Here is a 14,890-nt window from a genome sequence, read left to right on the forward strand (position 1 = left end):
ATTTTGGCAGAAGGAACAGGGAGAGGCAATATGCACTTAATGGCACAGTTTTAAAGAGTGTATAGAGACAGAGGGACCTGGGAGTTAATGTGCATAGGTCCCTGAAGGTGGCAGGACATATTGAGAGAGTGGTTAACAAAGCATATGGGATCTTGGGCTTCATAAATAGAGGTATTGAGTACAAAAGTAGAGAAGTTATGCTAGCTATGAAGAAGTTATGAACCTTTATAAAGCGCTGGTTAGGCCACAACTGGAGTATTGCCTCCAGTTCTGGTCACACTTTAGGAAGGATGTGAAGGCCCTTGAAAGGGTGCAGAGGAGATTTACCAGAATAGTTCCGGGGATGGGGGATCTTAGCTACAAGGACAGGTTGGAGAAGCTGGATTTGTTTACATTAGAGCAAAGGAGGTTGAGGGGTGATTTGCTAGAGGTGTACAAGATTATGACGGGTTTGGATAGGCTAGACGGGGAAAGGCTGTTCCCACTAGTTGATGGCACAAGGACTAGGGAACACAGATTTAAGCTTTTGGGCAAGAGATAGAGGGGTTGTGAGGGGAAACATTTTTACACAGAGTGGTGATGACCTGGAACTCGCTGCCAACTGAAGTGTTGGAAGCGGAGACACTCAATGTTTTCAAGGGGAGACTGGATAGGCACTTGAGGGAAATAAACTTGCAGGGCTACGGGGATAGAGCGGGGGAATGGGACTGACTGGATTGCTCTACAGAGAGCCGGCACGGACTCGAGCTGAATGGCCTCCTTCTGTGCCGTTATGACTCCTATAACGACTATTTCTAGTCTTTGCTGTTCCCCCTTGTGCCGTCCCTTGCCCATTGGTGCCATGGTCTGGACTGCACTCCTTCAAGGTGTCATCACTCCCAGCAGTCCCCAATGCTGCGTACCGGTTTGAGAGTGACCCCCCTGAAGACTCCTGCACTTCCTGTCTCTTCCTACTCTTCTGGATGGTCACCCATTTACTATCCTGAACTCTCTCTGCCTGTGGGGTGGCCACCTCCTGGAACGTACGGTCCAGGAAACTCTCAGCCTCCCTGATGCTCCGCAGTGACTCCAGCTGCCCCTCAAGCTCGGAAACCCTGAGCTCGAGCTCAAGCAGCTGGAAACACTTCCGACACACATGGTCCCCCAAGACACGTGACGTGTCCGGAAGTTCCCACATGGCGCAGGAATTGCAAGCAACAATTAGAGTTGAAAAGCACAACAGTTATGTTAAACGTGTACAGAACCCCTGTTAGACCACACTTGGACTACTGTGAACTGTTCTACTCTATTATTAATGGATATAGAGGCGCTGGCAATAGGTGCAAAAAAGATTTAGTAGAATGATACCAGATTAAATGACAAAGGGATGATTCAGCAGTTTGAGCTGAGCATGCGCAGTAGAGGCTGTTTGTCGGGCAGTGTGAGCTGAGCATGCGCGGGAGAGGCTGATTGTTGGGCAGTGTGAGCTGAGCATGCGTGGGTGGCGAGGCTGCAGCAGGTCAGAGGGAGGCGGGTTAATGAACCCCGGGGGGACGCGGGCTTCACACACCCCGAGAGCGGCCACAGGCCCGATTATAAGAGCAGTGAACATTATCCGCCCCCACCCGCGGGTTCACGTTTCGGCCCGAATCTCAACAAAGCGCCAAACTCCGGGACAGACAGGGAGCGTCTGTAAATGGAGGAGAAATGGTGACTGGTTAGGGAGCGTCTGTAAATGGAGGCGAAATGGTGACTGGTCAGGGAACGTCTGTAAATGGAGGAGAAACAGTGACTGGTTAGGGAGCGTCTGTAAATGGAGGAGAAATGGTGACGGTCAAGGAGTGTCTGTAAATGGAGGAGAATTGATGACTGGTCAGGGAGAGCCCCTCGCCAGAATTGGGAGATATTACAGAGGGAAAGCTTGTAAGGAAGGACAGAGTATTGGGGGGTTGAGCCAGTGATAGCACCTTTAGGGGAGAAGAGAGAGGGGAATCTTCACCATTTTCCGCCGAGTCCGACTCGGTGCAAAGGACAGGAGCCAGGCTCCCAGAATGGCCCGTGGCCCCAGGGAGCATGTGCACTCTCAGCGGGGAAATCAGCGCATTGGATAGAGCGGTTTCTGGGGTGCGGGGGATTGTGGGTGCTGCGGCCACCATTAGTCAGCAATCCTTTGTCTCTTAACCTCTCCTGCCTTCTATCCTATCACAGACCTTCCCTTTTGTTCTTTCATCCCGTGCCCCCTTTCCCAGCCCCTACACTTACTTAAAAATCTGATCCATTTCCTCTTTTTTCCAGTTCTGACGAAAGGTCATCGACCTGAAACATTAACTCTGTTTCTTTCTTCACAGATGCTGCCTGACCTGCTGAGTATCTCCAGCATTTTCTGTTTTTATTTCAGATTTCCAGCATCTGCAGTATTTTCTTTTTGTATTAGTCAGCGGTTGTGGGGAAGAGTTTTATTGAGGGCTGACGGAAGGTCAGCGCCCTGAACCGTTAACCATGTTTCTCTCTCTACAGATGCCGCCTGACCTGCTGAGGATTTCCAGAATTTTCTCTCTTTATTTCAGATTTCCAGCATCCGCAGTATTTTGTTTTTGTTTTATTGCTCGCGTTTCTCACAGAACCGAGCCTGGAAACAGAGACCGACCAATCCAGAGCCGGGTTGTATCAGGGCGGGCGCTGGATGCGGAAGTCGGTCCCTGGCCACCTGTGTAGGTCTTTTTGTTGCTTCAGTTTGAGCTGGAGTGGAGATGGAGGAGAACTGCAGGGTTTAACCCCCAGTACTTCTGAGCCCAGGAGGACCCAACAATTTCCAATGTGAGACTGTCAAGGGAGGTGGATTCTGGGGGAGATTAGGTTGTTAAACAGACACTGTCCCTACAGTGTAAAAGACTATTGTTTTAGGAACAAGTATTTCTGTAGAGGATTTTAATCTATTTTACATATACAGATTTTTTTACTTCATTCTTGGGATGTGGCTGTCACTGGGAAGTCCAGCATATATTGTCCATCCCTAATTGTCCCTGAGAAGGTAGTGGTGAGTCACCATCTTCTTGAACCGCTGCAGTCCGTGTGGTGAAGGTACTTCCACAGTGCTGTTAGTTAAGGAGTTCCAGGATGTTGCCCCAGCGACGATGAAGAAACAAGTCAGGAGGGGAACCTGGGGTTGATGGTTTTCCCATGCACCTGTCGCCCTGGTCCTTCTCGGTGGTGGAGGTCGCGGGTTTGGGAGGTTTTGTCAAAGTTATTGTCGAGTTGCAGATGTACAGAGGCCCTCTACTTCACCCCTGCCCACTTCTATCTCTCCTCTCCTGCTATAGAGGCCAGAGTCTTGTGAAGGATATTAGTGAGCCAGTTGGATGTTTACGATAATTCGGCAGCTTTCATAGTCACGTTTTCTAGTGCCAGCCCTGCAAATGACCAGATTCATCTCACGCTCCTTTTTTCCTGTTTTAAATTCATTTTTCAGGATGTTAGAAGGGGAGGATTTGCAGAGGGGAAGCTCAAACCAAACATCACTTCAAGATCTGACAGAGCGACTCGATTAATTGGGACCTGAATATCATCAGCCTCTGAATGTGGAAGCAAAAAGCACCATTCAATTACCTGTTTGTTCTGGAAATTCATAGGCGCAGTCACACCGGGGAGAGGCCGTTCACCTGTCCTGTGTGTGAGAAGAGATTCACTCAGTCATCTGCCCTGCTGAGACACCAGCAAGTTCACACTGATGAGAGAGAGTTCAAATGCTCCGACTGCGAAAAGTGTTTTAAATGCCCTGAGGCACTGATGGAGCACCAGCACATTCACACCGGTTACACACCGTTCAGCTGCTCTCTCTGCGGGAAGAGGTTCAGGAGATCATCTCACCTGCTGACCCACCAGCGAGTTCACACCAGGGAGAGGCCGTTTACCTGCTCCGAGTGTGGGAAGGGATTCACTCAGTCATCCCACCTGCTGACACACCAGCGAGTTCACACTGGGGAGAGGGCATTCACCTGTCCTGTGTGTGAGAAGAGATTCATTCAGTCATCCCATCTACTGAGACACCAGCGAGTTCACACAGGGGAGAAACCGTTCACCTGCTCTGTGTGTGAAAAGGGATTCACGCAGTCATCCCACCTACTGACACACCAGCGAGTTCACACTGATATGAGGCTTTTTACATGTTCTGACTGTGAGAAGAGATTTAAAAGCAAAAAGGATCTGCTAAGACACCAGCGAGTTCACACTGGGGAGAGGCTGTTCGCCTGCTCCGAGTGTGGGAAAGGATTTATTAATTCATCAAATCTGCTGAAGCATGGGCGAGTTCACACTGACGAGAGACCTTTTAAATGCCCGGACTGTGGGAAGTGCTATAAAAGTTCTGGGGAACTGACATGCCATCAACGTGTTCACACTGGGGAGAGACCGTTCAGGTGCTCTCACTGCGGGACTGGGTTCAGGCGATCATCTGAACTCACTGTCCACCAGCGCACTCACACTGGGGAGAGACCTTTCACCTGCTCCATGTGTGGGAAGGGATTCACTTGTTCATCCCACCTCACTACTCACCAACTTGTTCACACCAATAACAGACCTTTTCAATGTTCTGACTGTGAGAAGAGCTTTAAAAGCAGAAATGATCTGCTGACACACCAGTATAGTCACACTGGGGAGAGACCGTTCACCTGCTCTGAGTGTGGGAAAGGATTCTCTCGATCATCCCACCTGCTGATACACCAGCGAGTTCACACCGGGGAGAGGCCGTTCACCTGCTCTGAGTGTGGGAAGGGATTCACTCAGCTATCCTACCTGCTGACACACCAGCGAATTCACACTGGGGAGAGGCCATTCACCTGCCCTGTGTGTGAGAAGAGATTCACTCAGTCATCCCACCTACTGGCACACCAACTTGTTCACACAGTTAAGAGACCTTTTACATGTTCTGACTGTGAGAACGGATTTAAAAGCGAAAAGGATCTGTTGAGACACCAGCGAGTTCACACTGGGGAGAGGCCATTCACCTGCTCCGAGTGTGGGAAGGGATTCATTGATTCATCCAACCTGCTGAAACATCAACGTACTCACACTGGGGAGAGGCCGTTCACCTGCTCCGTGTGTGGGAAGGGATTCACCTGTTCATCCCACCTGCTGAGACACCAGCGAGTTCACACTGGGGAGAGGCCGTTCACCTGCTCCGTGTGTGGGAAGGGATTCACTCAGTCATCCCACCTTCTGACACACCAGCGAGTTCACATGTGACTGCTGGGTTTGGATTATGCTGTTATTGCTGCTGTTAATCAGATCCAGGACTGAACCATGCTCATTCTGACAGTTGGGGTTTGTTTCTGCTGGTGTTAATAACTCCTGTAACTGCGCTGGAGTTCAATATTTTGGATATCTGTCAAATAAATCAGCTTTGTTTTAAACACATTGTTGTAGATTTTTTTCTTTCCCACCTGAGTGTTTAGCATCACCTGGCTGGAGCTCAGAAAGGACAATCTGGGGGAGGATCGCACGGCGGGAACAGAACTTCAGCCTGGACACAGTCCTTCAGGGCCACACTGAGGGGAAAAATGCACTTTGGTCTTTCTCGTCTCTCTTCACTGACAGCAAAGTCGTCGTGTGGGTTCATCTTGAGGCCTGTAAGAAATGTGTCCCAGCCGCTCCCTTCCATGGTTCAGAGCTCCAAGGCACGGAACAGAAGGCCCCTTTACAACTGTGTTTAGAGTCAGGAAAAACAACGGTGAATGCTGGAAATGTGCTGTCAAATCAGAAATTGGTGTCAAACTGTGATCTGTTCCTGACTCAAAGTGAAACAGGTTTAAGTTTCCAGTCTAAAAATGACTGGTAATTATTCCACGAAGATTTAACATGTTTGTGGGACAGTCCTGAGTCTACCATTTCAAGGCAGGTATTAGCTCATTTAAAATAAAATTGGTTAAAGTCTGCATTAAAATAGCAGATGGAGGAGATCACAGGAGCCTGTTAACTGCTGGTACAATTATACAACAGACATTTGATCTCCAGATAAAGAAGGACCTGCAGCGTGTTTCCAGCAATTCCCTGTTTTATTGACGTACCCATAACATCCACGGGGTGCGATCCCGACAGTTACTCTGGGATCACTCCCGCTGTGGAACTCCACCACTGACCCTGCTGAAGGTTGTATGCTCAGGGAGTGGGGCCTCCAGGAGTGGACGGTAAGAAAGCTGGGTTTCAGTATCCTGACAAATATATGCCAAGGAACCAGAGGAATCCTTACTAAGGAACCATCTGTGCTCTTACCTGCCTGCGTAGGTCTCGGGTGAATGATGCCTGACTCGCCAAAATTTGAACCCAATTTGTAACAAGACGAATTCAGTTTGCAGAAGAATAGGGACAAATATTACCCACAATTGAGGGAGACAAAAGCAGCCATTAGAGAAGCTCAGAGATCTTTTGGAAATGAAGATGATGCACAATTGTGGTAATAATAGTAAAAGCTTTTCCAGCTATATCAGGAGCCAGAAGACTTTTTAAACTTAAACTCTGTGGTTTATAGTTTCTAAGGTGTGATATTCATCATCTAGAATTGGGGCAGAGGGTATTTAAAAATAATATTAAGAAATTTAATTAATTACATAGAATGGGAGAGCAGGTGATGTGTTACTGCTGCAATATGTGGGAGCTGGTGGACACCATTGATGTTCACAGTGATCACATTTGCAGCAAGTGTTGGCTGCTCAAGGAATTCTGGCTCCGTGTTGATGAGCTGGAGTCCGAGCTTCAAACACTGCGACACATCAGGGAGGGGGAGAGTTACCTGGACTCTGTGTTCCAGGAAGTAGTCACACCAATTAGATTAACTAATTCAGATGTAGTCCGTGGTCAGGGACAGGAGGGTGTGACTATGAGTGAGGCAGGTACGGGAATCCAGAAGGTAGTGTTGGAGGAGCCGCAGCCCTTGCTCTTGTCCAACAGGTTCGAGGCTCTTACTCCCTGTGAGGACAGGAGCAGGGACTGCAGGGAGGATGAGCAACCTGGCCACAGCACCGTGGAACAGGGGGCCATTCAAGTGGGGGGAGTAAAAAGAAATGTTGTAGTGGTAGGGGATAGTATCATAAGGGGGATAGATAGAGTTCTTTGCAGCCGAGAGCGAGAGTCCCGAAGGTTGTGTTGCCTGCCCGGTGCCAGGGTTAAGGACATCTCCTCTGGGCTGGAGAGAAACTTGGAGTGGGAGGGGGAGGATCCAGTTGCTGTGGTCTATGTTGGTACCAACGACATAGATAGGACAAGGAAAGAGGTTCTGCTGAGGGAGTATGAGCAGCTAGGGGCCAAATTAAAAAGCAGAACCACAAGGGTAATAATCTCTGGATTACTACCTGAGCCACGAGCAAATTTGGCTAGGGTAAATAAAATTAGAGAGTTAAATGCGTGGCTCAAAGACTGGTGTGGGAGAAATGGGTTTTGCTTCTTGGGACACTGGCACCAGTACTGGGACAGGAGAGAGCTGTTCCGCTGGGACGGACTTCACTTGGCCAGTGCTGGGACTAGAATCCTGGCGAATCGAATAACTAGGGCTGTAGAGAGGGCTTTAAACTAATTAGTGGGGGGGGAGGTTTCAAGAGTGCAAAAAATAAAAATGTCAGCGGAGAAGGCAATAGAGCAAGGTAGCAGTGGGGAAATTAAAAACGAGCGTGTCAGGAAAGGACAGAATATATAAAGATAAAGGTAAAGTAGTAAAGGGGGTAAAAGCAGGAATAAATTGTCACAAAACATATTTAAAAGTTCTTTATCTGAATGCACGCAGCATTCGTAACAAAATAGACGAGTTGACGGTACAAATAACTACACATGGGTATGATCTGGTGGCCATTACATAAACATGGCTGCAAGGTGACCATGACTGGGAACTAAACATCCAGGGGTATTTGACTATTAGGAAGGACAGACAGGAAGGAAAGGGAGGTGGGGTGGCTATGTTAATAAAGGATGGAATCACTGCAATACTGATAAATGATATTGGGTCAAAGGATCAGGATAGTGAAACAGTTTGGGTGGAGATAAGGAATAATAAGGGGAAAAAGTCACTAGTGGGCGTAGTCTATAGGCCTCCGAACAGTTGCAACTCTATTGGTCGGAGTATAAATCAGGAAATAATTGGGGCTGTAATAAGGGAACAGCTATAATCATGGGAGATTTTAACTTTCATACTGACTGGACAAATCAAATTGGGCAGGACAGCCTTGAGGAAGAGTTCATAGAGTGCATTAGGGACGGGTGCCTTGAGCAGTATGTTACTGAACCAACCAGGGGGCAGGCAATCTTAGATCTGGTCCTGTGTAATGAGACAGGATTAATAAAAAATGTCCTAGTAAAGGATCCCCTTGGTATGAGTGACCATAACATGGTTGAATTCCAAATTCAGTTGGAGGGTGAGAAAGTTGGATCTCAAACCAGCGTACGAAGCTTAAATAAAGGAGACTATGAAGGTATGAGAGTAGAGTTGACTAAAGTGGACTGGGAAAATAGATTAAGGTGTAAGACGGTACAGGAGCAGTGGTGTACATTCAAGGAGATATTTCACAACTTTCAAGAAAAATATATTCCACTGAGGAAAAAGGGGCGTAAAAGAAAAGACAGCCATCCGTGGCTAAGTAAAGTAATAAAGGATAGTATCCGACTGAAAACAAGGGCATATAAAGTAGCCAAAGCTAGTGGGAGGATAGAAGATTGGGAAGCATTTAAAAGCCAGCAAAGAATAACCAAAAGATTAATTAAGAAAGGGAAGATAGATTATGAAAGTAAACTAGCAAAAAATATAAAAACAGATAGCAAGAGTTTCTACAGTTATATATAAAGAAAAAGGGTGGCTAAAGTGAATGTTGGTCCCTTAGAGGACGAGACTGGGAAATTAGTAGTGGGGAACATGGAAATGGCAAATACGCTGAACAAATATTTTGTATCAGTCTTTACAGTAGAGGACACTAAAAATATCCCAACACTGGACAAACAGGGGGCTATAGGGGGGGAGGAGCGAAACACGATTAAAATCACTAAGGAGATGGTACTCAGTAAGATAATGGGACTTAAGGTGGATAAATCCCCTGGACCTGATGGCTTACATCCTAGGGTCTTGAGAGAAGTAGCGGTAGGGATTGCGGATGCATTGGTGGTAATTTTCCAAAACTCCCTGGATTCAGGAAAGGTCCCAGCAGATTGGAAAACTGCTAATGTAACGCCCTTATTTAAAAAGGGAGGCAGACAAAAGGCTGGAAACTATTGACCAGTTAGCCTAACATCTGTGGTTGGTAAAATGTTGGAGTCCATTATTAAGGAAGCAGTAACAGGACATTTGGATAAGCATAATTTAATCGGACAGAGTCAGCATGGTTTTATGAAGGGGAAGTCCTGTTTGACAAATTTGCTCGAATTCTTTGAGGATGTAACAAACAGGGTGGATAAAGGGGAACCAGTGGATGTGGTGTATTTGGACTTCCAAAAGGCATTTGACAAGGTGCCACACAAAAGATTACTGCACAAGATAAAAAATCACGGGATTGGGGGTAATATACTGGCATGGGTGGAAGATTGGCTATCTAACTGAAAACAGAGAGTTGGGATAAATGGTTCATTCTCGGGTTGGCAATCAGTAACTAGTGGTGTTCCGCAGGGGTCAGTGCTGGGACCCCAACTCTTTACAATCTATATTAACGATTTGGAGGAGGGGACCGAGTGCAACGTATCCAAGTTTGCCGACAATACAAATATGGGAGGGAAAGCAGTGAGTGAGGAGGACATAAATAACCTGCAAAAGGACATAGACAGGCTAAATGAGCAGGCAGAAATTTGGCAGATGGAATATAATGTTGGAAAGTGTGAGGTTATGCACTTTGGCAGAAAAAAATCAAAGAGCAAGTTATTATCTAAATGGAAAGAAACTGCAAAGTGCTACAGTACAAAGGGATCTGGGGGTCCTGGTGCATGAAACACAGAAGGTTAGTATGCAGGTACAGCAGGTGATCAGGAAGGCCAATAGAATCTTGGCTTTTATTGCAAGGGTGATGGAGTATAAAAGCAGGGAAGTCTTGCTTCAGTTATACAGGGTACTGGTGAGGCCACACCTGGAATACTGCGTACAGTTTTGGTTTCCATATTTAAGAAAAGATATACTTTCTCTCGAGGCAGTTCAGAGAAGGTTCACTCGGTTGATTCCGGAGATGAGGGGGTTGACTTATGAGGAAAGGTTGAGTAGGTTGGGCCTCTACTCATTGGAATTCAGAAGAATGAGAGGCGATCTTATCGAAACATATGATTGTGAGGGGGCTTGATCGGGTGGATGCGGGGAGGATGTTTCCACTGATAGGTGAGACTAGAACTAGGGGGCATAATCTTAGAATAAGGGGCTGCCGTTTCAAAACTGAGATGAGGAGAAACTTCTTCACTGAGAGGGTAGTAAATCTATGGAATTTGCTACCTCAGAGAGCTGTGGAAGCTGCGACATTAAATAAATTTAAAACGGAGATAGACAGTTTCCTAGCTGATAAGGGAATTAAGGGTTATGGGGACGTGAGTCTAGGTTTGGATCAGCCATGATCCTATTGAATGGCGGAGCAGGCCCGAGGGGCCGTATGGCCTACTCCTGCTCCTACTTCTTATGGTCTTATGTTCTTAAGACATAGTTACATAGAGTTACAGAGTCTACAGCACAGGAACAGGCCATTCGGCCCAACTGGTCTCTGGTGGTGTATGCTCCACACGAGTCTCCTCCCACCCTCTTCATCTAAACCTATTAGCATAACCGTCTATTCCTTGTATCTGTGCTATTCACCTCAACTACTCCTTGTGGTAGCACGTTCCACATTCTTACCTCTCTTTGGGTAAAGAAGATTCCCCTGAATTCCTTATTGGATTTATTAGTGACTATCTTATAATTATGACTTCTAGTTTTGGACTCCTGCAGTGGAAACATTTTCTCCAGGTCCACCCTATATAACCTTTTCAGAACTTTAAAGACCTCTATCAGGTCACCCATTGGCCTTCTCTTTATTCTAGAGAAAAGAGCCCCAGCCTGTTCAGCCTTTCCTGATAAATATATCCTCTGTTCTTGGATCATCCTTGCAAATACTTTTTGCACTTTCTCCAGTGCCTCTATATCCTTTTTATAATATGGAGACCAGAACTGTTCACAGTACTCCAAGTGTGGTCTAACCAATGTTCTATACAAGTTTAACATAACTTTTCTGCTGTTCAATTCTATCCCTCTAGAAATGAACCCCAGTGCTTGGATTGCTTCTTTTATGGCCTTAATCTGCGTCCCTACTTTTAGTGATTTGTGTATCTGTACCCCTACAGCCCTTTCCTGATCTACCCCATTGAGTCCAAATAATTTCCAAGTAGTGTGTGGCCTCCTTATTCTTCCTACCAAAATGCACTACCTCACACTTATCTACATTGAATTTCATTTGCTAATTACACATCCATTCTGCAAATTTATTCATGTCTTCTTGCATTTTCTCACAGTCTTCCTCAGTATTATCTACACATCCCAATTTGGTGTCATCGACAAATTTTGAAATTGTACTTCCGATTCCCGAGTCCAAATCATTTATGTAAATGTGAACAACAATGGTCCCAGCACCAATCCCTGTGGAACACCACTTTTCACCTTTTGCCAGTCTGAGCAGCTACTCCTGACCCCTACTCTGTTTCCTGTTTTGTAACCAGCTTGCTATCCATAACACTATGTAAGATCTAGAAGATGAGTAAGGTGCGAAGTGAAGGGCCAGGCAGCAGAATGGATTGAAAGACAGCTACAAGATAGAAATCAGAGGGTTGGAGTTAAGGGAAGTTTGCAGCCATCTTTCCATCGTATTTGTGTGTGTCGCTGCACACTACATAGTTATTACTGTTTGTTTCATATTTGTGGTGCACTAGGGCTCTTGCCTAAACGGTTTTTGTTCCCGTCTGGTGACAGTGGGACTACTTAGTGTCGCCCCTACCGGTAGTCAAAAAAGGCCCCTCTCAATCGGATGAGAAAAAAATGAATGTTTGTTCACCAACTGGGGATTTCAATAGTAGCGCATTCACCCAGAATCCTCCGCGCCCTATCAATGACGACAGGAGCTCAGTGCGCCGGCGTACATGTACATTGCGCATGCGCAGCCCGAGAATCGGTGATGGATTGAGCGGAACAGGCGGGTCAGCGCCGGGAGAAGATTGTGGGCACAGGGGATGGATTGAACCCGCGGGTGGGTTTAAAAGCTTTATAAACACCTGGTGTAGGCCTGAGGCCGCGAATAAGAGCCCACAGGTCCCGTGTTTTCCAAGTTACAGGCCCGGTCAGTGACCGCCTGGGTGATCCGGGTCACTGGCCGCCATCTTGGACAGGGCAGGTCTCACGGCGCATGCGCGGTACTGGGCAGGAACAAAGAGTGGGCGGGGCTTCAGGGTCTCTGTCAGTTTGATTGGTCCACATGTTTCTCCCACATTAGTGGCCCCTGAAAGGGAGCCTTGTTGGGCTGATTCTTGTTTGGTGACCCTGGGGCAACCCAGTCTCACCCGATTGGTCCATTCAAAAAGGCCCAGTGACCCACAGAGAAAATCAGCAGCTCATTGATTTTATTCTCACTCTGCACACAGCGGGTGTAGAACTGAACCCAACCAGAGTAGAGGGAGGGGGAAAACTGGGAGTGGAGGAAAGAAATGTTGGCGATGGTGCGATGGGTTTGGATTTCAGCACAGGGAGGAGGGAGAGTGTGTGGGACGGGGATTTACAGCTTTGGGGGAGCAAGAGAGGAAAGAATGTTCCATAGAAACTAGAATTGTCTGTTCTGAATTTCTATCCTGGACTCACAGTGATGACTTTTGTAAACACCTTTTACAGGGTATTAGAAGGGGAGGATTTGCAGACAGGAAACTGAAACCAAACATCATGTCAAGATCTGACAGAGTCACTCGATTCATCAGGACCTGAATATCATCGGCCTTTGAATGTGGAAGGAGGAATGAGTGTCTGTTCTATCTGTGGAAAAAGATTTCAGTCATCAGTGTGACTTGGAAAGCAGCGAGACAGACACACCCGAGTGAGAGTGTTCCAGTGCACTGACTGTGGAAAGAGCTTTAACCAGTTACACAGCCTGAAAAATCATCGCACCATTCACAGCGGGGAGAAACCGTACACGGGTTCTGTGTGTGGACGAGGCTTCAACTGATTATGCAACCTGGAGAGACACAAGGACACCCGCACCATGGAGAAACCGTGTAAATGTGGGGACTGGGAAGGGATTCAGTTACCCTTTCTAGCTGAAAATTCATTGACACAGTCACACTGGGGAGAGGCCGTTCATTTGCTCTCACTGCCTGAAGACTTTCAAAGAATCGTCCAACCTGTTGAACCACCAGTGAGTTCACACTGGTGAGAGACCGTTCACCTGCTCTGTGTGTGGGAAGGGATTCTCTCAGTCCTTCCATCTACTGTCACACCAGCGAATTCACAAGTGACTGCAGGGGTTGGATTCTGCTGTTATTGCTGTTAATGACATCCAGGACTGAACCATGTTCATTCTGACAGTTGGGGTTTGTTTCTGCTGATGTTAATAACCCTGTAACTGGGCTGGAGTTTAATATTCTGGATAAATATCAAATAAATCAGCTTTAATTGTCCACTCAGGAAGTGTATTTAACAGAAGCTGAACAAGGAAACACATCACGGCCCAATAATTCAGCTCTGTATTCACAAGAGAAAGACTGTTATCTAACTCCTCGAGTGGACAAGATCAAGAAAGATCCCAAATGTAAGAATTCCATTACTCTATTCTAAATACCTTTCAAATCCTGACCGGTTCCTTCCTTATTCTAGAATTCCCCATCCCTGTGGAAGTCAATATTGGTGGAAAAACTACAAATTGGAAATTTTTAACTGATTTTTCTCTTTCAGGCATTTCAAGCTGACCAGGCCCTTCACTCAGAGAAACTCCAAGGAGACTCTGTGATTTAAACACAGCTCTCTCTTTTTTATATCCAGGATTAGAGTTTACGGGAATTTGAATACCTGACCACTCAAATTTAAAAGGGCCCGTCAGTGTTATACAGACTGAACCAATCACACAGCTCGGTGACGGATTGAATGATTCCTCTCTCCAGCCTGTAACCGATGAAACTTGTAACACTGAGGCTGAAATTCCACTGCCGTGTGCCGGGGGTGCAGGCAGTGCTGGGCACAGAGGGAGCAGCAAACTGGGTTCAGAGAGCGCACGCTGGGTTTGCCCTTGTCTGGGTTTTCCAATGAGCCTGTCCTGGGGCCCAGTGGGCTTTCACTGCTCCGGGGTATTTCCGGGCATGTCCTCGCTGCCCCTGGAATTCCCACACATTGCCCCCTGGGTGTGAGGCCAGCGCTCTGTGCCTTTAAACACTGGAGTGAAGCCGAGTCCTGCAGGCACACAGTCACCAGGAGGAGTTTCTAACTGTCCGCACCGACCTCTTGGGGAGATTATCCCACCTTTTGGGCCGGTTGTGGTTTCTTCCCATTGTCCCGTTGCTTGTTCCCTTGGATTGGATCTTTATTTGTTCCCTTTGGTTTGGTTTCAGTTTCACTGCTGCACCCACCACTCAAAGCACTTTGCCTTTGAAGGCAGCAGGACATGATTATAAGGCTGTTATAAAAAGCATTTGGGATCCTGGGCTTTATAAACAGAGGCACAGAAAGCAAGAAAGTTATGCTAAACATTAATGAATCACTGGTTAGGCCTCAGCTGGAGTATTATGTCCAATTCTGGGCACCAGGCTTTCGAAAAGATATCCAGGCCTTGGAGAGGGTGCAGAGGAGATTTAGGGGAATGGTGACACTGCCAGGAGGGCCGGTAACAAAAGTGCACAGATTTCAGATAATTGATAAAAGAACTAGGGGGGAGATGAGGAGAATGTTTTAATGCACAGAATGATTCTGATC

General features: G+C 46.8%; 2 protein-coding genes across 4 annotated transcripts in view; both read left to right on the plus strand.

Moving 5' to 3' along the window:
- Positions 1–1,443: 1,443 nt before the first annotated feature.
- Positions 1,444–5,403, plus strand: LOC147119352 (uncharacterized). 3 transcript variants are annotated; one of them, XM_085984981.1, is made up of 2 exons: positions 1,444–4,805; positions 4,972–5,126. In XM_085984981.1, the coding sequence occupies exons 1-2, from the start codon at positions 3,556–3,558 to the stop codon at positions 5,027–5,029; spliced, it is 1,308 nt and encodes a 435-aa protein (XP_085841107.1). In that variant the 5' UTR covers positions 1,444–3,555; the 3' UTR covers positions 5,030–5,126. The 3 variants fall into 3 exon arrangements, with proteins under 3 accessions (XP_085841107.1, XP_085841108.1, XP_085841106.1); XM_085984982.1 differs by having other exon boundaries at positions 1,444–4,724; positions 4,888–5,080; XM_085984980.1 differs by having other exon boundaries at positions 1,446–5,403.
- Positions 5,404–12,078: 6,675 nt separating this feature from the next.
- Positions 12,079–14,890, plus strand: part of LOC147119353 (uncharacterized) — a 57,832-nt gene continuing 55,020 nt past the window's right edge. Inside the window, exons 1-2 of the mRNA XM_085984991.1 lie at positions 12,079–12,191; positions 12,827–13,736. The gene's annotated coding sequence lies outside the window, so the exon portion shown is untranslated. The remainder of the gene's footprint in view (positions 12,192–12,826; positions 13,737–14,890) is intronic.

Source organism: Somniosus microcephalus, chromosome 4 (genome assembly GCF_052327205.1).
Source record: "Somniosus microcephalus isolate GS21.2 chromosome 4, FLI_Smic_1.0, whole genome shotgun sequence".
Taxonomy (NCBI): domain Eukaryota; kingdom Metazoa; phylum Chordata; class Chondrichthyes; order Squaliformes; family Somniosidae; genus Somniosus; species Somniosus microcephalus.

Bases quoted from the DNA above. Each gene is read 5' to 3' on its own strand.
- LOC147119352 (XM_085984980.1), top strand. From the start codon at position 3,556: ATGTGGAAGCAAAAAGCACCATTCAATTACCTGTTTGTTCTGGAAATT.